This window comes from Hydra vulgaris, chromosome 12 (assembly GCF_038396675.1).
Source record: "Hydra vulgaris chromosome 12, alternate assembly HydraT2T_AEP".
Taxonomy (NCBI): domain Eukaryota; kingdom Metazoa; phylum Cnidaria; class Hydrozoa; order Anthoathecata; family Hydridae; genus Hydra; species Hydra vulgaris.
Window position 1 is genome coordinate 84,959,017 of NC_088931.1, and position 27,875 is coordinate 84,986,891.

At 27.0% G+C, this 27,875-nt stretch overlaps 1 protein-coding gene across 4 annotated transcripts; it reads left to right on the top strand.

Annotated features, from left to right (window-relative positions):
- Positions 1–2,381: 2,381 nt before the first annotated feature.
- LOC100204708 (NIPA-like protein 2) lies at positions 2,382–25,914 on the top strand. 4 transcript variants are annotated; one of them, XM_065814776.1, is made up of 14 exons: positions 2,382–2,515; positions 4,068–4,136; positions 5,093–5,151; positions 5,771–5,874; positions 5,958–6,017; positions 19,260–19,312; positions 19,408–19,476; positions 19,821–19,917; positions 20,138–20,273; positions 20,356–20,444; positions 20,558–20,621; positions 23,835–23,932; positions 24,916–25,028; positions 25,654–25,793. In XM_065814776.1, exons 1-14 carry the CDS (start codon positions 2,450–2,452, stop codon positions 25,654–25,656), a joined length of 1,080 nt encoding a protein of 359 aa, XP_065670848.1. In that variant the 5' UTR covers positions 2,382–2,449; the 3' UTR covers positions 25,657–25,793. The 4 variants fall into 4 exon arrangements, with proteins under 4 accessions (XP_065670848.1, XP_065670847.1, XP_065670849.1 ...); XM_065814775.1 differs by having other exon boundaries at positions 24,916–25,045; positions 25,654–25,791; XM_065814777.1 differs by lacking the exon at positions 24,916–25,028 and having other exon boundaries at positions 25,654–25,914.
- The last annotated feature ends 1,961 nt before the right edge of the window (positions 25,915–27,875 follow it).

A 27,875-nucleotide genomic window follows, 5' to 3' on the forward strand; every position in this document is an offset into this window, starting at 1 on the left:
TATATATATATATATATAGATCTATAGTTTGTTGGCTTTGGGAAGAGCGGAAGGAAAAAAGTGATTCTTACGCCAACACATACGTCACTTTTAATTACTTTTGACTTTCGTCCAACATTTTCGTGTTGGACGAAAGTCAAAACCATTAATTTAATTACAAATTAATTGTTATATAAAAAAACCACAAAAACGCAAATTTAATTGACCAGAATGTTTTTAAAAACATTCTGAATGTTTTTAAAACATTCTGAATGTTTTTAACAATAAAAACAATGTTTTTATTTTTATTTTTTTTAATAAAATGTTTTTATTTTTATTTCTTTTAATAAAATGTTTTTATTTTTATTTTTTTTACTGTAAATCATGCGCCGAGTGTTGCTACATCGACTATCTTATAGCCTGACTCGGAAGGGAGTGCTGCTACATCGACTGACAAATAGCCTGACTCGCAAGGGAGTGCTGCTACATTGACTGACAAATAGCCTGACCCGCAAGGGAGTGCTGCTACATCGACTGAGGGTTTGGTTGGGGCAGGCAGTCTATCATTATTAAAAAAAAAAAATTCCGGTCTTGCATTTTAATTTTTACTTTTTGTCAACAAAATATGGAAAAAACTTTCGGACAACATCTAAGGGTTCTATATATATATATATATATATATATATATATATATATATATATATATATATATATATATATATATATATATATATATATATATATATATATATATATATATATATATATATATATATATGAATCAGTTTTTTTTAAAATAGCGAATTTGCTCAAAACTTCTTAAGAGAATTTGCCCTTCTAAAAAACACTGATTCATATACATATATATATATATATATATATATATATATATATATATATATATATATATATATATATATATATATATATATATATTCCTGTAGTTTGACATTTAAGTTTACTGTTTGTAATAAATTTATTGCTTTTTAGAAAACCAAAATAATGCAACTTAATAGACTAGATTGTTTTTTTTTTCAGCAGTAATAAAGAAAATAACATTCAATGTTTTTTCTATATTTTAAATTCAATTTATTTTTATTTTATTACTATTTGCGTACATTGACTGTCAAATAGGTAGAACATGCAAGGAGTATTGCCACATCGACTGCCAAATAGGTAGAACATACAGTGTGATGTCATACTAAAATAGCCTGCTGCCACAAAGTGGCAGCAGGCTATTTTAGTATGACATCACACTGTAAAATAACTATCTTATATCCTGCTGCCACAAAGGGGAGTACCGCTACATCAACTGAAGGTTTGGGATAAGGCAGCAATTTTTTTCTTTTATTATTTTCAGTTTTTTTCTTTCTGAAAAAGCTATATGCTAAAAGATAAGCAAAATGATTAAGCAATTGCTGATCTATATACGCTGTAGTAGATTTTTTAGTCCAACGTCTTTTCATAAACAAATTTTTCAGCAACAATAAAAAAAAATGATTAAAAGCGTTTTTTTAACAACAGCTTTAAATTGAGAATAAAATTTTTTGAAAGATGGCTACAAATTAGTTGTCTTTAAGATTAAGTTTAAAAATCCAATCTGCTAACCTTTTTAGCAAGGGAATCTGAAAACTTTTGTTACATAGAAATATATTTAGTTTAATAAAAGACTGCCTTGATAATTCTTTAATTTTAATTTGTACATTAATACCTTACCTAAATGATTATGTGTCATTTCCCTTGAACAATTTAGTGCACAGTTTATCGACACTCTCGTGTGTTTGATTGTAATACTGTTCTTTCTTAGCATTAAAACAAAGCCAAAATAATCAACTCTATAAAAATCCATAAAAGGAAATCAGTATAGAAAGAAGAGTCTGAATACCCTTATTACATATTTCATAGGATCATTTATAATTATGATATTAATTAAACTTTCTTTTTTTGTTTTTCCCCAGAGCATTATTTGATAACTTGTGAAATTTCCACTTTTCATCATAAGTCATCTCTCATCATAGAGTAATCTCTAACACACAGCACATTAAGAACTTGTTTATATCCTGTTTGTCAATTGCTTGTAAACATATGCTCTTATTTTTTTTAAATTGAACAATAGATGTGTCTTCATCATCTGCAAGTATAGTACAATAGTTTTACTCTTTTCCTTTAATCACCTGTTGATTGTCTCTCTATCTTTAATGAGAGGAAACAAACCAGTCATTAATACTGCTTGTCTCTTTCCATTAAATTCTTTGCATTTTATTTATTATTGTGGAATAAATGTATGTTCTCTAAATATATATGTTTAAATATGTGTTTATAATACATTAATGCAATTAAAAATTTATAATAAAATTGTTGTAATATTTGTTTTCTAAATATATGTTCTCTAGATATATGCCTTTAAATATGTTTTATATATAGTAATGCAATTAAAAATTAATAATAAAATTGTTGTAATATTTGTGGTATGAATGGAACCACGACTAATCCACTATCTACATCTGCAGTTCCTCCAACATTTCCTAGAAATGAGGTTGTTTTTTTATTTTTTTGTTTTTTTTAATCTCTATAATGTTTATACTTTTTCAATCTTTACGTGTAATACTTTTTAATCTTTATGTTTAATACTTTTTCAAATTTTATGTTTAATACTTTTCCATCTCTTTGATACTAGAATTGAGCATGGTAAAATTGGTGGAGGCTAACTTAATATATTTACCATTAAACTTACTGATAAATTATTACTATTGCGATCAACCATATTATGGAGCATCATGTTGATCATATCTCCAAGCTTGATCCTTAGATGGGTTGGTTGCAATAGTAAAAATTTACTGGTAAATTTACCAGTAAACACATCAAGTTACCCTGTATAATCCCAGGTCAGATAAATACATCAGACAATTACTTCAAGTTAACCTATAAACCCAAGTCAGGTCAGGTTCAAGATCATCACGATCACCCTGCTACTGGTATCATGTAACCCAATACTACATGCCCCATGCTCTGCTACTTTTTAGGTTGTGCTTTTTTAGGCAAAGACTAAGAGAAACAAACTCTGAAAAAATCCCCTGCCATGGGGCTTTTGGTTGAGTAAAGACTAGAGATGGTGTCTTGATAAAAATACTCATCTTTAACATTTGTTAACTGCATCCATTCTTTGCCTAGGAGACCTTCTACAAGACAGTAACATTTAAGACACAGGTAACATATGCCCAAGATAAGTACTTTTATCTCTAGCCTCTACTCAACCAAGAGCCCCAAGATATTGTCTTAGGGCTCTTGGCTGAGGAAAAGCTAGAAAAGTACTTATCTTGGGCTTACGTTACCTGCATCCTATATGTTACTGTCTTATAGAAAGTCTCCTAGGCAAAGCTTTTAGAGGTAAGCAGAATAATTCTGTTGACCAGCTTTGAACCCTTTCATCTAATAGGCTGGCATAGATGTAAACCTGGATTACATTGTTTCCTACCTAGGATGATGAATGCTGGATCTTCTTGACTTTACTCAAAGTTTTTTACTTGTGTCTCCGTGATGGTGGCTATGCAACTCCCCCTGTTATCTCTTAATGAGGGTACAGCTCTAAAATTTAGATAATGTCCCTGTTAATGTATTGTCGAGGCCACATAAGGAGCCCTATGTTATGACTTTGGGTTAATTAACAGGACTGACACAATGTAACCCAAATTATTCTGACTCATACAACTTTTTAAGTCTTCTGTCAACCGTTTCCTTACTCTTTAACTCTATTCTTTTTTTCTTTTTTTTTTTTTTTACATATTCACTTCCAACAAGGCTGCAACCAACCACTATTAGAGTTAGAAGTCATTGGAAGAGAAAAGATGAGGTTTATAAAGCAAGATAACAATTAATGGACAACTTAAAAGATTGTAAGTTATATAAATTAGGAAAATAAGATGAAGAGAACAAATTCCATAGAATTTTCTTAGTAACTGCCAACTTAATAGTAGTTGCTTGCAGCTTTGTTTGAAGTAAATCATGATAATAAAAAATACTTAATACTTTTTTATTCTCCATAATATTAGTTGTTTTGCTATTATCTATAATAATTATTATTTTTGCAGCGAATTTTATTAGGAGTTGTGTTGGCAATTACTGGAAACCTGTTGATAAGTGTATCAATGAATATTCAGGTTTTTTTTGATTTTCTTCCATAAATTATCAATAATATTAAATTGTATAAATTATTATTTTTATTTACAAATTCTCTTGATTATAAAAGTTTTTAAATCATTTTTACCACTAAATTTTTCTTCAATTTTTTACTTAATTAAAATAATTGTAAACCTTTTTATTAATCTCTATTGCAATTAGTGTATATTCAAACATTTGATTTTTAGGAGGTTTGCTTTATTTACTTATTATTCCCACCTTTTCGAAATACTGTTCCGATTCGCATTCAATGTAAAGAATTATTGAAAATAATTTTTTTTACATACACTTTTTTTTCCACCCATTTTTATTTGAAAAACAGTTAATAAGCAAGCTTAAACAAAATTATTTTTACTCAGTGTGTGTATAAACAGAATGAAAAAACGTTCCAAAAAAACATATTGTTTTTTTGGAAAGCATTTTTTTTTTTTAATATTTAAGTTTTTACACATTTTATATATTAATACACATCAGTAATTCTGTTTCAAATTGGAATAATTTGTATGCACTTTATTGTTTGTAGCCATTAAAAACTTTGAGTTTTCCTTCCTTCAAAATACGACATGTGGTTTAACATGGTTTTCACTTTAAATTAAGGCATGTTTAAAAATAAGTCTTTTTCTTATCTCTAAATTATAATAAACATGTGTTTAAAAATGTGAAAAAATGGTAGCCAATATAATATTGCAGTTATAAAAATTATACTGCAGTATAAAAATAGTTCTAGATTTGCCTGAAAATTTTTATGAAAATTTACAATCTTATAAATCTTTTATCCATATTAAATAAATAAAGATAAATTATTATAGTTATTTGTATTCTTATTGTATATTAATGTATTTATTTTATTAAATATTAATGTAAATTAATACTAATGTAATTAATTTTTATTTTAAAAATGTTTCTAAGTAATAGCAGTAATGTGTTATATTTATAGAAATATTCTCATAATAAATTGATACCTGGAACATCTTACATTAAAAGTTTAACATGGTGGTAGGTTGTATATTTTGTATTTGTTATCAAAACTCAATTGATTAAAATAACTATGAGAACAACATAAGACAAAACATCAGTTTTAGACAATACGATAAATATCAGACAGTAATTAGAGACAGTAACAAGTGACGTTAACAAGATACAGTAATAGGATACAGTAACAAAGAGGTAGTAATAAGAGACAGTAATAAAATACAACTATTATATCAATAATGTCAGTCAGCAACAATAATAACATTCAGATAGCAACAATAGTCAGTAACAGTAATATCAATAATATCAGACATCAAAAGTATAATATCGATAATGTCAGACATCAAAAATAGTTTGTAGCAACATTAAACTAATTTAAAAAAAATATAAGCCACACAATATTATAAGCATGTTACCAAAATTTTTAACAAAACAACAGTAAATTAAAATAAGTAACAAGTAGAAATAAGATTGAATTGAATTAAGACTAATGAATTTATAAGTTTATATCAATAATTCAAAACAACAGTAAGTAGAAATTTTGTTTTTGTATGATGCAATCTGTTTGTATTTTTTTAACTAATGTTAAAAAAATACAAACAGATTATATCATACAAAAAAAAAATTATTCTCATTTATACAGGGGGGGAATAATTTTGATGGCTATTGGAGAAGTGGGAAATTTTTCTGCCTACGCTTTTGCACCAGCATCTTTGGTTGCTCCACTTGGAACAACTACTGTTATAGGTAATGCGTATTAACTGTTATATTTAAATCTTTGTTTGCAGTTATAAAAATCAAGTACTTAAAAGAATAAATTAAATTACTAGCTAATGCAGTTATTGCTGTGGTATTTTTAAAAGAAAAGATCAGATACAGGGATGTTCTTGGTAAGTTTGTTAATTTTTAATTTTTTGTTTATTAATTTAATGTCTTCAAAATTTTCCAATGATAATAATGTGGGTTTTGACTTGTTCACTGAATACAAATTCATGCACAAAATAAAATGTAATATGTCTAAATGAACAAATTTGAAACACACTATAAAATTCATAATATATAATACATTATATTCTCATAATATATACATTATTTTCTTCCAAATACATAATATATAATACATTATTTTCTTCCAAAAATATGCTGAAAAAATATTCCAAAAATATTCTAAAGGATTCCAAAAAATTCCAGGATTTCTTTTATAACTACTTTAAGTTTTTGAACTTGCACTTGATTTGAGGTACAAGTATTTAAAATTTTAAAAACTGCAATATATATATATATATATATATATATATATATATATATATATATATATATATATATATATATATATATATATATATATATATATATATATATATATATATGCAGTAGCGTGCAAAAGTTTAGAAACAACAACTTTTTTTCAATTTTTACTGCATAACTTTTCACAAACTTTTTTAAATAAGCTGGAATTTTTACCAAATGTACTCTATATTATTTCAATTTAAAATACAGACCACAAAAGTTGTAAAATTAAGCGGTTAATTTACTTTTTATTATTTTTTTGAAAAAGTTTCTGTGCAAAAGTTTAGAAACAGCATCATACCCCGCAATTAAATCATGTAAACAAAAGCAAAATTTAAGGCCAAAATATTTGTGAAAATTATTAATTTAATTACTTTGAGATATTTCAAAAGACAGTGAAGTATAACTAATTGCAAAAATGTTTGTAAAATCTTATAATTCAATTACTTAATTGTTTACAGTTACCCGCTGTTAAATATGGAGAAGGAAATGTTATGGTTTGGGGATGTTTTAGTTGTGACAATGTGGGTCCCATTCATCACATAGAATATTTTATGAACCAGAGAGTTTATTTAGACATAAAAAATGTTATGCTGCCAAAATGCAAAGCATAAAATGACTGGCAAATGGATCTTTCAACTAGATAATGATCCAAAGCATTTTGCCAAATCTGTTAAGGAATATTTTATATCACAAAAAATCAAAGTTCTTGAATGGCCTTCACAGAACCCAGAGCCCCAACTAAATATTCGATTAATATTTAGTTGGTAGAAAAACAACCAACAAAGACCATTTATTTGCATTGATTAAAGAATGTTTGTAAGATATTCCTCAAGATGTACTCATAAAATTATTAGATTCAATGCCTCAACTCTGCAATGCTGTTTTAAAGACAAATAGAAATTCCAGCAAATACTAAAAGTTTTATTAAAACTATTTTATTGTTAAAAAATTGTTATTTTGCTAATTTTAATAAAAGTTTCAGCTTTTTTGAAATAAATATTAATCAAATTCAATTGTTTCTAAACTTTTGCGCAGAAGCTTTTTCAAAAAAAACTATTAAAAGTTAATTAACCCTTCAATTTTACAACTTGTAGTTTATTTTTAAATTGAAATAATATATACCACATTTGGTAAAAATTCCAATGTTAATTCACCTCTCCAAGGCCACTAAAGTCGAGGAGGCTACTTTTAATAGTAGTGTGAGTTTTCGTGCAATAGAAATGATAAACCCACACTCTTGAAGGCAGAAAGAATATATATCCCAGGTGCGGACTGTCAAGTTTTTATTTTGTTTTTTTCTTTCTTATTAATTAATTTTTTTAAATTTTTTATGTGAGTTTCTGTCATTTTTTCATTTTTTGCAAATTTTTTTTTTTTAATATTTAGATTGAGTTAAGGTTTATTTCACTTCAAGTTTATTTTTTGCAATTTGATTTGTTTTTGATAATTGAAATAAATTTGACAATAACTACTTTCTTATTTAAAATATAATAATTACTTTTATTGGTTGCTTTTACTTATGTTTTATCTTATTGGTTGATGAACTAAATTAAGTTTGGTAAAAAACCATACAATAAAAATGTATCAGTTAAGTTACTTATAATAATTTTTAATTTTTTAAATGTAAATTTAAAGATAGTATAACAAGTCAGGGTTTTGGAGTCGCCAAAAATTTGCAGTGTAACAATAAGTTTTTACTTTTATTAATTAGCTATTAAGTTTTCACTTTTATTAATAAGTGATTAAGTTTTCACTTAATAACTTATTAATAAAAGTGCATCAACTACTACATAGCAAATACATCAATCTATTATATCATTTTATAACTGATATAAATTAAAATATTCTATTTCGATATTAAATGTTATATATATTTTGAAAGTACATATATTAATATTCCACTTATATAAGTTATATAAGGATGATAGAACCTACATAGATTATATATTATGCTCACTATGGAATGCTCTCTTACTAATAAACTTGCAAATGTAATGGAGCATATCATCATAGCAATCCAGACATATGAATGACTTCTGAAAACAATAATACAGCAGCAATGATAAAAAATTATGGTTATGTTTTTCGGCACAAAATAAGAAAGTGAAAGAGTGGCGGAAAAGAAAAAGGTGGCAGGGTAGGAATTATGTTAAAACAATCAATTAAGCACAAACAGCTACCAAATAAACAGTTTCACTCCTTTGAACATGTGTGTGTTAAAATTACTGTAGCCAAAAGATCACTATTTTTAATTTGCATTTATAGACTAATATTTGTCTCTCGCATAACATTTCTGGATGAATTCATGGATTTACTTGAAACAATAGTGTCAACAGGTTGCAAATACGTTATAGCAGGTGATATAAACATACACTTAGATACTAAAGAACTATTTAGCAAAAGCTTTAAAGAAATACTAGATATACTATATCTAACACAACAAGTCAAAGAACTAACTCATAAAATGGGACACATACTAGATGTAGTAATTAACAGTCAGATGGAATATCAGTAACTATGTTCACCGTAACTGACTTAGATTTTAGTGATCATTTTCTCATCGATTTTAAAGTAGAACAAAAAATAGAAAAAAATTATACCAAACTATCACATACAGGAATTTAAAAACAGTGGACATACCGTTCTTTAACAATGAAATATCAAGAAATAAATCAGAAATATCATCAGCTAAAAATATGAAAAACAAAATAATCATATATAACCAAATAATGTGCAGAAACTTTGAAAACAAAAAGAGTAAAAAATAGTCAAAACAGCTCCTCGGTTTGATGGAGAATATATGCAACTTAGGCAAAAACGAAGAAAAGCAGAAAAATTGTTTAAGAGTGACAAAAAAGAATATAGATGCCTTAGGAAAAAAACAACAATAATTGCTTATATAAAAAAAAGAATATATTTCTCTGATCTATTAAATAAAAACACTACAAGTAAAAATCTATTCTCATTGGTAAACAAGCTACTAGATAAAACTCAAGAATATGTACCAACAACCGATTCAGACGGAGAACTAGCTAACAACTTAAATAATTATTTTACTGAAAAAATCAGAAAACTCAGGTCTGGTCTTCAAATATCCAAACAGAGAAAAACACATCAGATTATAATGGTCAGTTTTTATGAAATTTTAATCCAATGACATGAAGAAATTTACAAAGTAACTATATCATTTGGAGTAAAATGTCCTCCTGATGATCCGATTCCGGCATATCTACTACGGAATAATTTACAAACATTTATACATATATGGGCTGAAATAATAAACCTATCGCTATAATCAAGCAGCATGGATTGTCTAAAAAGTGCTACACTACTTCCAATAATAAAGAAGTTAGACTCTGCCACAGATACTGAAGACTTCAAAAATTACAGACCAGTTTCTAATTTAGTATTCATTAGCAAGCTAATAGAAAGAGTAGTTTCCAATTGTCTTGATTCCCACATGGCAAAAATCTTCATATAGAACATCAATATGGATACAAAAAACTTAACTCTACTGAAACACTTTTGCTGAAGCTTTCCAATGATATATTTGAACTCTTTGATAAACATCCACATTCTGTACTAATGTTACTTGATTTAAGTGCTGCCTTTGACGCTATTGATCAGCAAAAACTACTTAGACTGTTAGCCAGTGGTTCGAATCATTTTTAGTTAGCGATACACAAAAAGTTAAAATTGGTAACTCATATTCCACGAACCAAAATGTAAAATTTGGAGCACCACAAGGTACAGTTCTGTGTTTTTATTTACTCATAAGTTAGTAAACTTGTGTACGCAAGAATGCAAAAACTTTGCATTTTACACTGGACATCAGTTTTTGCTAAGTCTTTAGCTGGACTACTTGGAAGCTTTAATTCATTTATTTTTGAAGTCTTGGATGTTTTTAGCTTCTTTGACATTAAACCTTAGTTTTCCTTTGATAACCTACAGACTGTCAAGCAAAGTTATTGTTGACAGTCTGTAGGTGCTGGAAATAATTCTTAGTAATCCCAGTTATGATTTTTTCACAACCCTGGTATATTGGTAATTATAGCATTTTTTTATTATATCATTTTAATGTCTTATCAATTAATCAGAATATTTCCAAGAAAATATTTTTTCATTCAGGTTTGTTGCAAGCTCATTTACAGTTTTCACACGTTTAAAAGTTTAAGTCATGCTTTTTTCATTTCAAAAGTGAAATATTTAGTTACACTTTTGTTGCATCAATATTAACAAAGATAAATACTTTCTAATTAAATGATTTTATCTAGACTAAAATCACAACAAAAAGAATTCTTCTATGAAATATAAATAAACTTTATTCTTTTTTTTTCCCTCAGTAATTTTTCTTACCAGCTCGATCAAGTTCAGGAAAAATAATCACAATTAAATTCAAAAAGAAAAAAATACATTATTAAGTTTTAAATTATTCAAATTAATTATTTCAAATATTATTTTAAATATTATTAATATTATTTCAAAAACTATTAAGATCATTTTAAATAGTGAGAATTCCTATCTATCAGAGGTTAATTGATGTAAATTCTATTTTAAAATTTTTTTAATGTTTTTGACAAAATATATAATGTGAACCAAGTTAAAATTTCTTAACATAAAAGATAAAAGAATATATTGCAGTTTTATGGACATTTACCATGGAGCTAATGATAAAAATATTTGTCAAATTTTTTTATTTGAAATCCTGGCTTTAAGTCATCATTTATTGTCATCAATTTAGTTAATTTATTTCCTTTTAACTAACAGATGTTAAAATGCCTTTCTGCAATCACCTCAAAGGGGGATAATGGATCATGGATAATAGATTAGTAAAAAATTTTAAGCATTAATTATTTAGACATGCTTAAGTATATTCAGTACTCCTAATATTGATAAATTATTCAATTAAAATTGTTATTAAAAAGCAGACCATCTTAATACTTCAATGTACTCTGTTACAGTACAGTGAAGTATCAATTATTGACAAACATGTTTTTAAATGTGAATTCAATGTAAAAAAAAATTGCCTTACATGAAAGGTGCAAAATAGTTTAAGGTTCTATCATTGGTTAAGCTAAAAAGTACAGAAAAAAAAAAGAAAAAGAAAAGATTGAGCAATAATTTGCCGACCTCAATCTTTTAGAGGTCGGCATCAGATTGACAAAAAAAACTTGATACAAAGGTCTTACCATAAAACATAGAATTGAGGTTGGCAATTTTTTGCCGACCTCAAACACTTTAAGGTTGGCATTGCCGAATGCCGACCCTAATCCTGTGGGCTGTATATATTTTATATATATATAAAGTATACACTCACACATTTAAATGATATTTGTGTGTATGTATGTATGTATATATATATATATATATATATATATATATATATATATATATATATATATATATATATATATATATATATATATATATATATATATATATATATATATATATATATATATATATGAATGTATGTATGTATGTATGTATATAGCGAAAACTAAATAATTATTAAGATATATTTCAATTACATAACTAAAAGTATAAACAATAGCGATCATCAGATGTAACAACAACAAAAAAGTAACGACAAAAGTTATATACAAAAAAATGCTATGTAGTGTCCGCTTTGACGACATAAAGTTCTTTATTAGAAATTTATTTTCATGTCAACATTTTGACACAAGCTCAGTTCGTTTGTTAAGCAAATTTAATGGTGATGTAATAATGTGGTGTTTTTCTGTCAAGCATAAATTGCAAAATTCACTACCAGGTTTAAATGGCTCCGCTTGATCGAGAATATTCTATTTTAGTATAGGTTCTAAAGCTTTGTTTTTGCATTCCCACACAAATTTCGAAAGTTCAGTGGAGTTGGCCTTACTTTCATAAACAAAAGAGTTTTTATCTTTATACTACTTGTCTTTGAAAGTTTTCTCAGTAAGCCCAATGTAATAATATCCTTTTTCTTTTTGGTGAGTTTTTATGTTGCAAATATAAGTAAGATTTTATGTAAGGCATTTTCCATTGAGTGGGCATAAGGTGGTTTGTTGACAATTCCATAATTGATTGGCATTATCATGAGAATTGAATATATTTTTATTATGAGAAATAATAATACTCTTGTTGTTTGGAAGGCAGTTATAACTAACCTTTAAGTTGTTTCGATTAAAAAGTTTGTGAAATTTGTGGCCTTAAGGGAAAGATTTATCAATTGTACTCAAAAATGTTTTTGCTACATTTGTTCTGATGTTGAGCGAATAAGGTGGGTTAAACCAGATGTTTCTTTTTCAAGATTTCTTTTTATATTTCTGAATATTTGAAATGAAATTGATCTTATCTTTGAATCCACAAGAATTGAGAGCGTTATTATAAAATGGTGCTGCTCTATCAAAAGCTTCTTTTCTTAAAGATATATTACTGATGCAATTAGAGATCATTTTTGGTATCGATTTAATAATGCTTGGTGGATGAATGGAATTGATGTTAATATATAAAGGATCATCTCCTGGTTTTCGATAAGGTTTAAAAGAGTACTCAGAAAGGTTAAATGTGGTATCAAGAAAATATACAGTCTTTAAGTTTAGTCTGATAGTGATGTTAAGATTATAATTGTTTTTAAAAATTTTTATTAGATTTTTCTTTATTTTTTCCGATTGAGGACCAGTGATATTATAAAAGCAGCAATGATCATCTCTATATAGAGCAGTAGTATTAAGACCAAATTCTTTGGCAATAGTGTATAAGATATAGAGGCCAACTAGTTCACATAATTCAGCTCTGTCAAAACTACCCATGTTGACATCGAAATTAGGCTGCACCGACTTTTTAATCCACATATTATTTCCTGAAAAAAGTAAAGATTTCCTGGTGTGGTAAATAATTTTGAGTGATTTATCAGGAATTTTGGTGAACTGTTTTGCATGGTTTATAGAATCTTGAAAAAGTTGTTTCGAAATTGAAGGGTAAAACTCGTCAATATCATACTGAATAAAATTACTTTTTTTTTTGGGGGGGGGGGTATGGATTTGAACCATTTTATGACATTTGTCCTGTGCCATTGGTGTACTTGGGTAGCATTCCTAACTTTACTATTGATATCATCTGATAGAATTTTATTTTTACGAGTTCAGGTTTAGCTGGGTTTATTAATCGGCCCTGTGTATTGTTGGGGAAATTATCCTTATGATCTTTTAAGGTAATGAATGGTGTATTCATAGCATGGCCCTCTAGCTTATCATCTATGCCCAAGTTTTTTGCTATGATTTTAGCATCTGTGTTAATGATGTTATATTGTGTGATATCAGAATTTTTATAGATTTTAGTAATATTTTCATTATAAAATTTATGATATGAAGGTTTGTCTAGCTCATACAGGTTTCTGATTTATCAGCAAACACAAAAACATTATTTGAAGATTTTATTTTTGCTATGTCAGTTTGATATTGCTTTTGAAAATTGCTTTGATGACATTAAAGTTCTTACTGGAAATATTAACACAGTTCCTACAATATGTATATATATATATATATATATATATATATATATATATATATATATTATATATATATATATATATATATATATATATATCTATATATATATATCTATATATATATATATATAGATATAGATATAGATATAGATATAGATATAGATATATATATATATATATATATATATATATATTATATATATATATATATATATATATATATATATATATATATATATTATATATATATAATATATATATATATATATATATATATAGATATAGATATATATATATATATATATATATATATAAACACAAACAGTAAACTCCCAGTTATTTGAACCTCCAAGGGGAACAAGAATTTACTTCGAATAACCGAAAGTTCAAATAACTGAAAATCTTCTTTAAAGTGACCAATTTCAAGTTACAATCAAATTTTAACAGTAGAAGAAAGTAAAAAAGAAGAAAAACTTTGGAATATGGTGCCGTTTAAGTCTTTACCTTCTAAAAAAAACAATCTAAAATAAAGAAATAAAATATTTACAATTTTTCGAAAAAATCGTTTAATTATCTTACCATTTAACCTTTCTGAGTACTCTTTTAAACCTTATCGAAAACCAGGAGATGATCCTTTATATATTAACATCAATTCCATTCATCCACCAAGCATTATTAAATCGATTATTTCTATGCATGTAACCAGGATATATTTACATGCATAGAAATAAGCACATAGTTACATGCATAGAAATAAGCACTTTTAACAAATTTAAGGGTTTAAGGACTCTTAGAAGTGTTAGGTGTAAAAAATGAAAAACAGGCATTTTTGGATTTTTTTAAGGTTTTCCATGTAAATGATACATTTCCACCTCTTTCTCGTTTATTTATTTTGAATTTATAAATAAGCAAGTATTATTTTTAATACTATTACAGAGATTATATATAATACATTAATTTAATCAATATAACAATAAAGTTTGTTTTTTAAATATATAAATTAATAGTAATATGAAAATAAACATAAACAATGCAGAAAAATATGTTGTAAAAAAAATTTAACAATGTGTTAGAAAACTGAAGGAGACCATTGTATCTTTTGAACAAACCCATTTTAGAGCTTCCTAAATACCAGTTGCCCTCAAATAGTGACATTTTAAGAAGATACTGCCATTTTATTTTTATTTTAACCTCTTTTAAAGTTGTAAATGTGTAAATTGTGTCTTTTTTACCAATGCTTTTATTAACTTGTTGTCTCTGTCTTTTTGTTTGTTTGTGAGCATCAAATCTTGCAATCAATTTTTGAGTAACTTCCTGAGGTTAGATTTTCTTCAAATTTTGTATACATGCTCTTGCTTGACGACAATACAATATTCAATGATAAGTTTTGTTATAAGTCAATTAATTTAGTTCATTTTAATTAAGTTTTCTATATGGAAAAAATAATAATAATTTTTAAAACAAGTATATTGATTGTTTTCGTACTTGTACGCGTTTAGCATATTTGGATAAGGCATTGACTTTGGAAACGGAATGTCTGTGGTTCGAGACCCACATCTTCCTAAACTTATTTGTTTTTTTACACACACATTCAGCCAAATGTTAATAAAACAAAACAGTAATATCAGAATAAATTGGTTGCAAAGTTTGTGTTTTAATAAAATATAAAAGCATTGGGTTTTAAAAATTTGTTTTTAATTTTACTCGTTTTCATATTAGATGAACCTCTCTTCAAAAGAAAATCTTTTGATTCTTGAAACCGACTATAAAAAAAACTTCAAATGAACTTTTTGATATGTGCTGTAAAAATATTGTAATGAAAATCAAACCTGATCGCAACACATCACTGATGCCATTAAAGAGGACATTGAATTCTTAACCACCAAAATTTAATTAGAAAAATGTATTAAACTGAGGATATTGATATAATTTACCAAAAAAGTAATGAATGTAGGAATGAGTTAAACAAAAAACTTAAAATGTTCATAGAGCATAAAAATTTATTTGAAAATCATATTGTCTCTGATTCTGATACAGAATCAACTAATTTTGAGTCAAATTCATGTAATGATTCATTTTTCGATGTATCTAGTGAAGAAGATAAAAATTTCTCTGTGCCGTTAACAAGATTTAATCATGGTGTAAAGGGTCATACAACGGTTCTTTCCTCAATTCTAAAGCAGGCAGGGCATAATTTGGAAGATTAGTCAATATCATGAACCCACAGAAAAAGAATTCATACCATCAAAAACAAAGGGGAAGAAGTTAGAAATAGTTATAAAAATGCTTAAATCGGTAAGAAACTCTTGCTTCACTTCGATGGTAAATTGTGTAATGAATGGGATCTTAAAAATAATATTACTGTTAAAATGAAAAAGATTGCAGTAAGTGTGACGGCTTTTGAGGTTGATAGTAATAGTGATTCTGCTAGGAGTGTTCCAGGCAAATTCATATAAAGGCAAAGATCAAGCAAAACAAATAAAAAAGGTACTAGAAGATTTCGAAATTGAAAATAACATTTTTGCTGTTTGCACTGACTCAACTGCTTCAAACACTGGTGCACATAATGGTGGAATCAAACTTATAAGTAGGTATGTTGTCAGGAAGTATATTATGTGACTTTTATGTTGTCGACGCATATATGAGAGATACTCAGTATAGTGCGAGCACTAACAGGAAAGACTAAGGCTCCAAAAAAACTAGGTTTTTTCTATTTGGGTAACTTCATCGACCCCCTGATTGTCATAAAGATAGATTTATAGCAAATTGGCTTGTATTTATTGATAGGATATATTTATTGATGCTTCAACTAACTCATAAGAAACTGAAATTTATGTCAGAGGAGGAGATAGAAGATGTCAACAAAATTGACCTTTTGTAGCAATATTTTACATTCCGTGGTTTCTGAAATCATTTATCATAATCCAGGCACCATCTAATGATCTCAAAGCTATTAAAGTTACCGAAAGCATAGAGAAAGAAGCCAAGTACTAGGCAAAAGTCTAACAAATTCTTTTCTTAGATATACATAGTACTTGTCTGAAGATGTTATTGTTTCAGTAGCAGATCCAGGTGTTACTAATGAAGAGAAATTTCTAATGGTACAGAAACTTATTAATTATCCCTATCCCAAGGATATTTCTTATTTTGAAATAAGGAAACCAGAGATTAGAGATGATATAATCATTAACAAGAACACTCATTTGCATAAGTCTGTTGAGAAAAACAGCTAATATATTTTTTTCATATTTTTCATATTCGATCTTAATATACAAGATATATTGATTTGGATTCCTGATGGAAAATTTGTAGATCTTTATCCCAGCTTCAAGCTTTTTAAAGATTTTGTTTCAAATATTCAGTGCACAAATGACTGCTCTGAAAGAAATATTTGTCTTGTTCAAGTTTTCCTGGCAGACAGTCATAATGAAAATCAGATACAAAACATCATGGTGGTTGCTAAAGAGAATAGAAAAAGTGTGGATAAAAGAATAAAAAAGATTTGTACAATATAACTCCTTAGCAAAAAAGTATTTTTATTTTTTTTTCAACTTTAATCAAACAAAAAATATTTTTAACCAAAATAATCCATTTTTTCTTCGGATTGTTTTATTATTTAAATATTAGACATTTTTAAAAAAAATGAAAATTTACACATAACACTTCCTCAACGTTTGCAGACCTAAAATTTTGCATTTTTATTTTATTTAAGGTATACAACCAGGATTTGTTTCAAACCTTTTGGTTCTGTGAAAAAGTTGTATTTTTGGGACACCCTAATATTTATATATATATAAATATATATATATAGATATATATATATATATATATATAAATATATATATATATATATATATATATATATATATATATATATATATATATATATAAATATATATATTTATCAATCTTCTCTGTTTTGGAGACGCTTTAGCGCTAACCCTAAAACGATTTGTGGAAACGGTTTTATGTATAATATACTTTGTTTTAGAATTTAAATAAAACATTCGTTTTGCCATTATTAATGTAATTATTTTATTTAGAAGTTGAATTTTTTTTTTTTTTTTTTTGGTGTTTTTATTTATTTTAATTTAGGACTTCAATAAAACTTTTGATGTTTTTATTCTAATATTTTTGAGGGTTTTTTTTGATTATTTTATTTAGAATTTTAACCATACATTTGTCTTTCCGTTTTTATATTAATTATTTTGTTTAATATTTATATAAAATATTTTTTGTTTTTTTGCTGTTATTATTTTATCTAGAACTTAATAAAACATTAATTTGGTAATTAATTTTTTTTTTTATTTATTTCATTCAGAATTTATTCAAAACATCCTTTTTGCTGTTTTTATTTAATTTAAATAGCAAATAAAGATGAATTTTTAAAATTGCGCACTACTGCCTAAATATGAACATCCGGCCAGCACTTTTTGTGTGCTGGCATTAAATTTTAAACAGAGAAGACTGATAAAAAATTTCAAACACAATCATTTTATAAAAAAAATTTTGTTATAGATTTTACTGCCTAGACAATGACATTTTTTAACTAAAAATAAAAAACTAAAAAATTTTCGGATTATTTTTTTCTCATTGTTTTATTTAATAAAATTGTGATTATATTTGAAATTATAAAAATTTCTTTTGAGAGCCAACACTTTTGAAAAACTTTTTCTTTTGATAATATTAGGGTTCCATTCAAAGTGATTAAGCTCGTTATCTCAAATAGGTGTTATCATTATGTCAAATATGTCATTATTATTATGTCAAATATGTTGCTATCATTATATCAAATATGTTGTTATCATTAAGGGAAAAAAAAAAGTAGTTTTTTTTTATATATGTAAAAAAAAAGTTAGCATGATATATTCATTTTCAGATCTTGTATAAGGGTAATAATATTTTTAAAGAACTTTTTTTGTTATTTGTAACAAAATTAAAACTTATCATTAGAATTAAAATTTCATCAAAAATGTTTTGGGATATTGAAATAAAATTTACAACCTCCTCAATTTAGGTTGGGTTGTTTAAATTGAAAATATTTGGTTAAAACAGAATTAGAAGATTTCAAACATGCCTTTAAATATATTTATAAGGTCTTGATAATGCTGACATAAAAGGATTTATTTAATCCTTTTAAATAAGGTTGACTTCACCAGGTGTGTAGTAACAATTTGAAACAATATTTTAACTAGCTAGGTAAAATAATTTCTTTTAATGATCCCATATTTTTTTAACTATAAAATTAAGTCATTTTTACAATTTATTTATAATTTTTGTCAAGTAGTTTACATGTGAAGATATTTTTTAGCAAACATTTTAATGTTGTAATTGTTTTTTTTTACAGGAATTGTTCTTGCAATAGTGGGCGCATTTCTACTTATTACATTTTCAAATAAAGTATGTTAAGTTATTACAATAAAGTATGTTAAGTTGTTAGAAAAATCTTTTTAAATGCAAACTTAACTTTTTTCAATGTGTTTAATTTTTATTAGAACGATACAATGCTATCTGCTCAGGAAATATTAGTTTACATCAAGCAATGGTCATTTTTAGTTTACATGGTAACTTAGAACTATAAAGTTATATATAAGCATATTTTTTAGTTTACATGGTAACTTAGAACTATAAAGTTATATATAAGCATATTTTTTAGTTTGTGTTTATAAACTAGTTATTTTTTGCCTTTATAAATTATTTATAAGTTATTTGTTTGCTTTAAAAAATTATATCATTTTTTTTTTTACTTAGTAAATTCATAGTGTTAATATATGTTAATATTCATAGTGTTAATATATGTGTTAATATTCATAGTGTTCATATGTTAATATTCATAGTGTTCATATGTTCATATACTTTAGAGATTTGAGGTTTTTGCGTTTGTTATTTTTTTGTTTTTTATTTTTAGGGATTTGAGATTGTTGCATTTGTTGTTTTTTTGTTTTGGGATAAATACTATGAGGTTGGGAAAATAATTGTTATATTACTTCAAGTTGCTATTTTAGGTATAATACATTTGTTTAGTTGTTCTCTTCATGTATTTGTTATATCTTTTTCTATTTTTCCTATACAGTTATCCTTTGCATTAACTTGTTTTTTCTATATATATATATATATATATATATATATATATATATATATATATATATATATATATATATATGTATATATATATAGATTACATGCTGCTTCTTTATTATTTGCAAATTTACACCTTTTTTCAAGGTTCATTTACAGTTATTACAGCAAAAGCTGTGTCTTCTATGTTAACTATAACTTTTCGTGGATATAGTCAATTAAATCAACCAATATTTTACATTATGTTTGCAATTATGGTAGCAACAGCTGTTGCTCAAGTTAGGTAAATATAGAAAAAAAAAATTTAAACTTTAAAGTTTGTATATGCTTTATTATACATTTCATTTTTTATTCTGTTTTTTCAGATTTCTAAGTAAAGCTATGTCTCTTTTTGACACAACTATGGTTGTTCCTACTAATTTTGTATTTTTTACCATGTCAGCTATCATTGGTGGTTAGTATTTCAAATTTTCTAATAATATATATCGCTATCGTATTTCAAATTTTTTAATAATAAATATCGCTATTATATAAGAAAACTTATGTTTTTTTTTTCTCTCTCTCTAGGTATTGTGTTTTACAGGGAGTTTTATGGACTTCTGTTTTTAGATATTTTTATGTTTTTATTTGGGTATGTTTATTTTTAATTAATTATTTATGTTTTGTGAGTATGTATGTTTTTTTAAGTACAGTGGGTTGCATAAATATAGAGTCAGTTGATTTTTAATATGATTTTTTTAATGTTTTTTTTTAATTTAAAGCAAACAAAAAAGTTTATAATTTAAATTGTTTTAAATTTTATTAACAGTGGTTTTATAAACAAAATAAGAAAAAAAGTTTTTTCAAAAAAAAAAATTTAAGATTTTTTATGAAAAATATATATAACTTTTAAAAAACAAAACAAAAAAACATTGCAAAAATATAGAGTCAGGGTGCATTTTAGTATTTTGTATGCGCACCACGAACTTTCACACATGCACAAACACGTCTAGGCATAGATTCAGCTAGTCGGATGTATAATTCTCTTGGATATTCTTTCCAAAGCTTTTCTAACGAATGCTGTAATTGTGCAACACTGGCTATGCTCTCTTTGACCAATCTCCTGTCTATCCAAGCCCAAATGATCTTGGTGGGATTGAGATCTGGAGAACAAGCTGGCCAAGGCATGACCGTAATGTTTTTCCGATCAAGCCTCACTTTAGCTGTAATTGCAGTGTGAGCCATTGCGCCATCATGCTGAAGAATCCATTGTTGTCGTCTTCCGTAAAAAGCTCTGAATACAAAAGTTTACTTTCGAGGGTCTCTTTGTAGTTGTACTCGTTAACTCTGCCATTATAAATGTTGTATGACCCTATTCCTTTATGGGAGAAGCATCTCCATATTCCAACTGATCCTCCTCCGCCTTGTATCCTTGGTACACAAAAACGCTCTTTGAACTCTTCACCAGTCAGCCTCTTGACTTGTGATTTATCACCTCAAAATTGGATTCGTTGCTGAAAATGACTTAAGCCCAGTCTACAGACCAGTGAAATCTTTCTCTACATACTTTAATCTTTTTAGGCGATCTGAGACACGCAAAAGTAGTTTTCGAGCAGCAACATAGCAATCTAAGCCTTTCTTATTTAGGTATCTTCGTACAGTCCGTCTTCTAACACTAATGTTACCAGGCGTATTTGTGAACTCTTCAGCAAGTTTTAGGGTCTTGTCTAACCTTTCGATAGAGATAATTTTGGTCTCTTGAAGTTAGCTTTTAAGCCCTACCAAGCCTTGGTAAATCTTTGACATCATTATGTAGCTCGTGGTTTTTCAATGTTGTTTGTACACATTTAAACGAAACATCGCACATTCGAGCTATTTATCATTGGCTTTTTGTTTTATCTTTTAGCAGACCTACAATTTGCCATCGTACCTTGTCTGAAACAGCCTTTCTGCCCATTTTTGTCTTTTTACTTTGCCAATTAATTACCAATGCGAATAACTAAAGATATAAAAATGATTATTTTATTTTCGCAAGAATGTTTATATAGATCGGATAGCATTTCGTTGACATATTTCAACTTAAGTCATTAAATTTCAGTTGACTCTATATTTTTGCTACATTAGAAATACAGTTATGTTCTAATTGAATTAATAATTACTCAAGACTGATTAACCTAACGAGTTTTAATTACAGGTACTGAAAAAAGTTTAATACCACTTTTTTTTTTTTTTTTTTTAAACATCTTTGCTTCCAACAAGGCTGCAAGCAGCCACTAATTAAAGTTGGAAGTTACTGAAACAGAAAAGATGAAGATTGTAGAGCAAGATAACGATTAACAGACGACTTAAAAGATTGCAAATTATATGAGTCAGGAAAGCAAGATGAAGGAAGCGAATTCCAAAGAGCTGATGTTCGAGGAAAAAACTAGACGAATAAGCGTTTTTTGAAGCACTTAGGAACAGTCACAGAAAAAGGATGACACTTAATTGAATGACGAGTAACACGAGAATGAATTATAGTAGATGGCACAAGAGACGCTAGCTCTTTAGAGCAGTGTCCATTATAGTATTTGTAGAAAAGAGAAAGAGAAGCAACATTACGGCGATGTGATAATGGTTGGAGGTTGGCTGCAAGAGCAGGTCCAACTATGTTTACAACGCGTTTTTGCACCTTGTCTAAAAGAGAAAGGGCATCATTAGAAGATCCGCCCCAGATATGGCAACAATATTCCATACAAGGCCGGATTTGAGATTTATAGAGATAGAGAATAGAATCCGAAGTAAGAAAGTGATGAGCTCGATAAAGAGATGCAACCTTAGCAGATGTTAATTTTGCAACTGATTTGATATATGGTTTCCAAGAAAGATTGGAAGTAAGAGTTAATCCTAGAAGATGAAGAGTAGGTGACTCATTGAGTACATCACCGTTCATAAATATAGGAAGATCTAAATTATTGCGATAACGATTGGCTGAAAAAAATTGAGTTTTATCTGAACCACTTAACAATTTTGCGTAATTTCATTATTTTTTTAATGTATGAAACTAATATTGAACTTTGATGATAAATTATATATATATATATATATATATATATATATATATATATATATATATATATATATATATATATATATATATATATGACATGCATGACGAGTCAACCTTTTTGCAACAAGATTGCCAACAACAATAGTCCGACGTGATCCTAATTCCTCAAAATATGATCCAAGATACACCTTCAAGACAGTCAAATATTCTCCAGGTGTCATGGTTTGGGCTTGCTTTGCATATAAGGGTGCAGGAAGTATAGAGTTGATTGAAATGAGCAAAAAAATGAACAGTGCCCGATATGTTGACATCTTGTCACAAAACGCAAAATGTTCTTTGAAAAGCTTCACTGTTCAATATTTCAGCTAGATAATGCCACTTGTCACGCCTCTAAAATTTCAAAGGCTTGGTTTGTAGACAACAAAATTGAAGTTCTTCCTTGGCCTGGAAATAGTCTGGATCTTAATCCGATTGAAAATTTGTGGTATTACATCAAAGATAATCTTGATAGAACCAAATGTACATCTACAGAATCCTTGAAGGATGAAATCAGACGAGTTTGGTGTCTGGAAGCTAATAAAGATCAGTGTTCAAAGTTGGTTGAAAGTATGCCTAGAAGACTTCATCAATTAAGAATCAAGAAGACATTTAATACGCTTTTAATCGTATTAATTAATTGGTCTTAAAAGTAATTTAAAAAAACAAAAATTTCACACAAAGTAGTGACTCTATATTTATGCAACCCACTGTATTTTTATTTTCATATGATTTTTATTAAAACTTTACAAATAATTTAAAATTTAATATTAATTATAGCGCATTTCTTTCATTTGGCGGTGTTTATCTTATCACAGCTGAAAGGAAAAAAGTAGATGTACCGTCTTCTGAAGATGAAAATGTAGTTTTAATCCCTTGTAAGTAAATCCATTTATAAACACATCAAAATTTAAAACCATGTAAGGAGGTTTTTTTAATCAGAGGTTATATAAATAAAGCCAAAAGAAAAGAAAAAATATTAAAAGTTAATTCTTTTAAAACTTTTTTTTTCGTTTTTTTTTTTTTTGCTCTAGTTTTCTGTAATTAAAACTAAAACTTAAAAAATTAATGAAAAAAAATTTTTTTTAATTTTTTTAAGAAAATTTAGTGTCAAATATTTTACACTGTTAATAGCAGTAGATATAATTTTTTTTTTTTTTGTAATCTATAAAATAAGTCGGAAAAAGTAAAAATTTGTAAAAGGTAAAAATACATCAGCTTCAAGGAATAAACCTCTTCAAATTAAGACTAGAATATGTCCAGAATAAAACCTACTAGGTTAAAAATTAGAACATTGATCTCACAAATGCTATAAGCTATAAAAGAAATGAAAAAAACGCATGACTTAAGTCAACAAGCTGTACGACTCTATTAAAATCAAAACAATTTCTTTTATATTAAATTTATTGCAAATTGGTGGAATGCATTGTACTTTGATTTGGCGAAACCATAGTATGTCAACTCATTCAAAATTCAAATAATACAAATTTTTATAGTTTACTGGTTAATAATTAAATTTTATTTAAAAAAAAATTATTCAAAAAAACAAAGTTTAATTATAAAAAATATTTAAAAATAAACTTAATATAAACATTGATCACACAAATATATTGATAAATAGATATAGATATATAAGGGTAATATATATTGACATAGATGTATAGATACATTACATTACATACATACATACATACATACGCACATACATATATACATACTGTAACAAAGTGCTATTGAATCCTATATATTTGTAAAACCTCCTTCGTGTGTTTCATTTTAACCACTTTCTGCACTTTATTGCACTGTATTAGTTAAAAATGACTCATTACTTCACTGATGACGATTTTATGACATTTAACAGGCATACCAACTGTTACAACGAATGATTTGGTGGCTACTTCCTTACAACTTCATGAAGTGTATGACAACTCCGCTTTATTAGGCTTTGATGGAATAGAGGAAAAATCTGATTTTGTAACGAGTTAACATTTGTAATTTTTTAAATATTTGTTGTATTTATTTTTTAACTGAAATACTTTTTGTTATAAAATTTATTTAAATATTTAAATTAGTAAGCGTCGACGTTAAGTAAGCGTCGACGTTAAGTAAGCATCGGTGTTTATTTGTGTCTAAATTTAACTTTTAAAAGTTAGAATGTTTAAGTTTTTAGATTTTTCATAAAATTTGTAATAAACATCTGACAACGAACTGTTAAATGAATGTTAGATACGCGTTTAACATAAAAATTAACGCGCTAATTTAAATTGAAAAAATATTGAGCAAACAGTATCCATAGTGATAACAAAATGAAGAATATCGTAATGATGCCGTGCTTTTTATTTTAATTTTGAAATGTTAATTGTGTTTATCGAATCACATCAATTAAGTAGTTGCTTAGGTTTTGTTAACATATTTTATTGCTTTGCTTTTTTTCATTTTTAATAATAATAATATAAATTGTTGCTCTTTGTGTTACCAATAAGGTACAAAAAATTTCAGCTGTAAATCTAGTATTCTTAATGTCTTGCATTCACTATTTAAATTACGTTAAAATTTAAAGAAAAAGCAATACTTTACAATACTGTTTGTTTTCTTACAGTAAAACGCAAGTTCTAGCGCTTGTTCAGCAAAACAAAAAAGTTTGTTCCTTGATATGGTGCAAAGTTGCAACTGCAAAGATGCGACCTACCGGCTTCGATAAATGGAATATATTTAATTTTTTCCTATTTTTAATTTATTAAATATTAAGCATATATTTAATTTATTCTGAATTATTACAATTCCTTATTTTGTAATGTAGTTGTTTGTATATAATATTTAAAATGTTGTAACTCATTATTGTAAATAATTTCAGTATACACTTTTGTTTTCTCTTTATGCTTTATTTTTTTTACAACATGAATAATTATATAAGTTGTATTGGTACTTATGTATTATAGATGAATATCAAAACCACGTTGGTTTTGGTATTTTGCTCCTAGCAGCTTTTTTAATATTTTATCTATTTCAATATTTATAGCTTATTTAATATTTGTAACGATGTACTTACTAATACTTTATGGTACTTGTAAATGCGAACTGTGAACCATCAAAATGCGAACTGTGAACCGTTAAATGCGAACTTTTTAACGAACCATGATCTTGTTGATAGTTGTTGAACGTATCATGGAAGCTCCATCCGTCGATGTTTAATCTAAACTCGGCCACTTTTTTTGTGGCAACTGCTGCTGCTTTTTCAGCCGGCAGAGATCCAGAAATTCTAATCAAGCCCAGATTCCGGTATGTGTGTTTTTGATAAATATTAATGTTCATGTACTTTCGATTTGTCAAAGAAGTGTACTCATCCAGTGTATTTGAAAGGTGTTATCCAATCTTAAAATCAATCCAGAAATTCTAATCAAGCCCAGATTCCGGTATGTGTGTTTTTGATAAATGATAAATGTTCATGTACTTTCGATTTGTCAAAGAAGTGTACTCATCCAGTGTATTTGAAAGGTGTTATCCAATCTTAAAATCAATGCTTGCACTTTTTTGGAAAATCGTAACCTTTTTTTCACACATTGCAGATCGAATGAAAGAACTGTTAACAATGGCATGGAAACTAAATCCATTTTGATTCCATGCTTTTGGTCTAAGTGATACCACATTCCAGTTGTGGAACTTAAATATTTACTGACATTTTCACATATTTTTGCAAGACTATGTTTTTTCTTTGATTAAGGTTTAGTATTTTCAAACTTGTGATATTTTGACCAAAAGCAAATCAAATTAGTATTGATTTGCTTTTATTGACAAGATTAATAGCAGCCATAGCGCAGTGGTTGCGTACTTGCCTCAGAAACAAAGGATTCGTGGTTCAAACCCCACCTCTATTGCAGAATAAATTTCCTATTTTAAGCCTTTTAAAGTATTTTTGAGCATAATAATTCTACTAACTAACATTTAGTTTTTTAAATTTTTGTAAGAGAGATAAATAAATGAAGAGGTGGAGAGGCAAATAAATAAGGTGGAGGAGTTCTGATTTACGTAAAGGAAAACTATATACATAACATTGTAAATGATATGTGCGTTACTGACGGCGATGAAAAAAATCATAAAGAAATTTTAGTTGATAAGAAAAATAAAACTCTATTATGTGCGGCTGAAAATCTTAGCTTCTTTTTACAACATAATATTATTCAAGGTAGAAAAAAATTTCAGAATTTGCTATTTCAAATGAATTATTAAATTTATAGTAAAGTAAAAATCATTATTTAGCGAAATTTAACGACAGTTTAATCGGTGAAACAATTTTACCGATTTACCAGTAAATTTTCGGTAAAAGCTCAATCCTAGTCTAGTTCGTTTATGCTTCTTTATTTAGTCTTTAAAAACGGTGAAAAACTGTTGCTTGTATAGCTATTCTACTGATTACTAATCACAGAAAAAAGAAAAGTTAAATGATTCAAAAATATCTGTTTATATTTTTCCGTTTATGTACTTCCGAATACATGTTGGATAAAAAGCATTTCTAATGCAAATCGAAAAGTGTCAGGCAACACTGTAGTCTAGAGAAGCGGTTCTATGAGTGGGTGGGGAGGGTCTTTATAATCTCCTCTTCCCCCACCCTTGGTAGCCGGTTTTATAAGGAATATATATATATAGTCGGGCATTCGACGCATTTCAGTCAAATAATTTTTAATTTTTAGGATTATTTTTTTTTTAAGATAGCAGTCGGTACTTTTTAAGAATTAGCCCCTTGGCTAATCGACTGTTGCAACTGTAGCAAAAGTCAATTTGTCATGTTTTGAAATAACTCTATACATACCCCCGATAATTTAT

Excerpts from the sequence above, each read along its gene's own strand:
- LOC100204708 (XM_065814775.1), top strand. The coding sequence starts at position 2,450 with ATGAATGGAACCACGACTAATCCACTATCTACATCTGCAGTTCCTCCA. Across the intron at positions 19,313-19,407 it reads TTATTACATTTTCAAATAAA|AACGATACAATGCTATCTGC; the intron begins GTATGTTAAGTT and ends AATTTTTATTAG. Across the intron at positions 19,918-20,137 it reads ACTTCAAGTTGCTATTTTAG|GTTCATTTACAGTTATTACA; the intron begins GTATAATACATT and ends CCTTTTTTCAAG.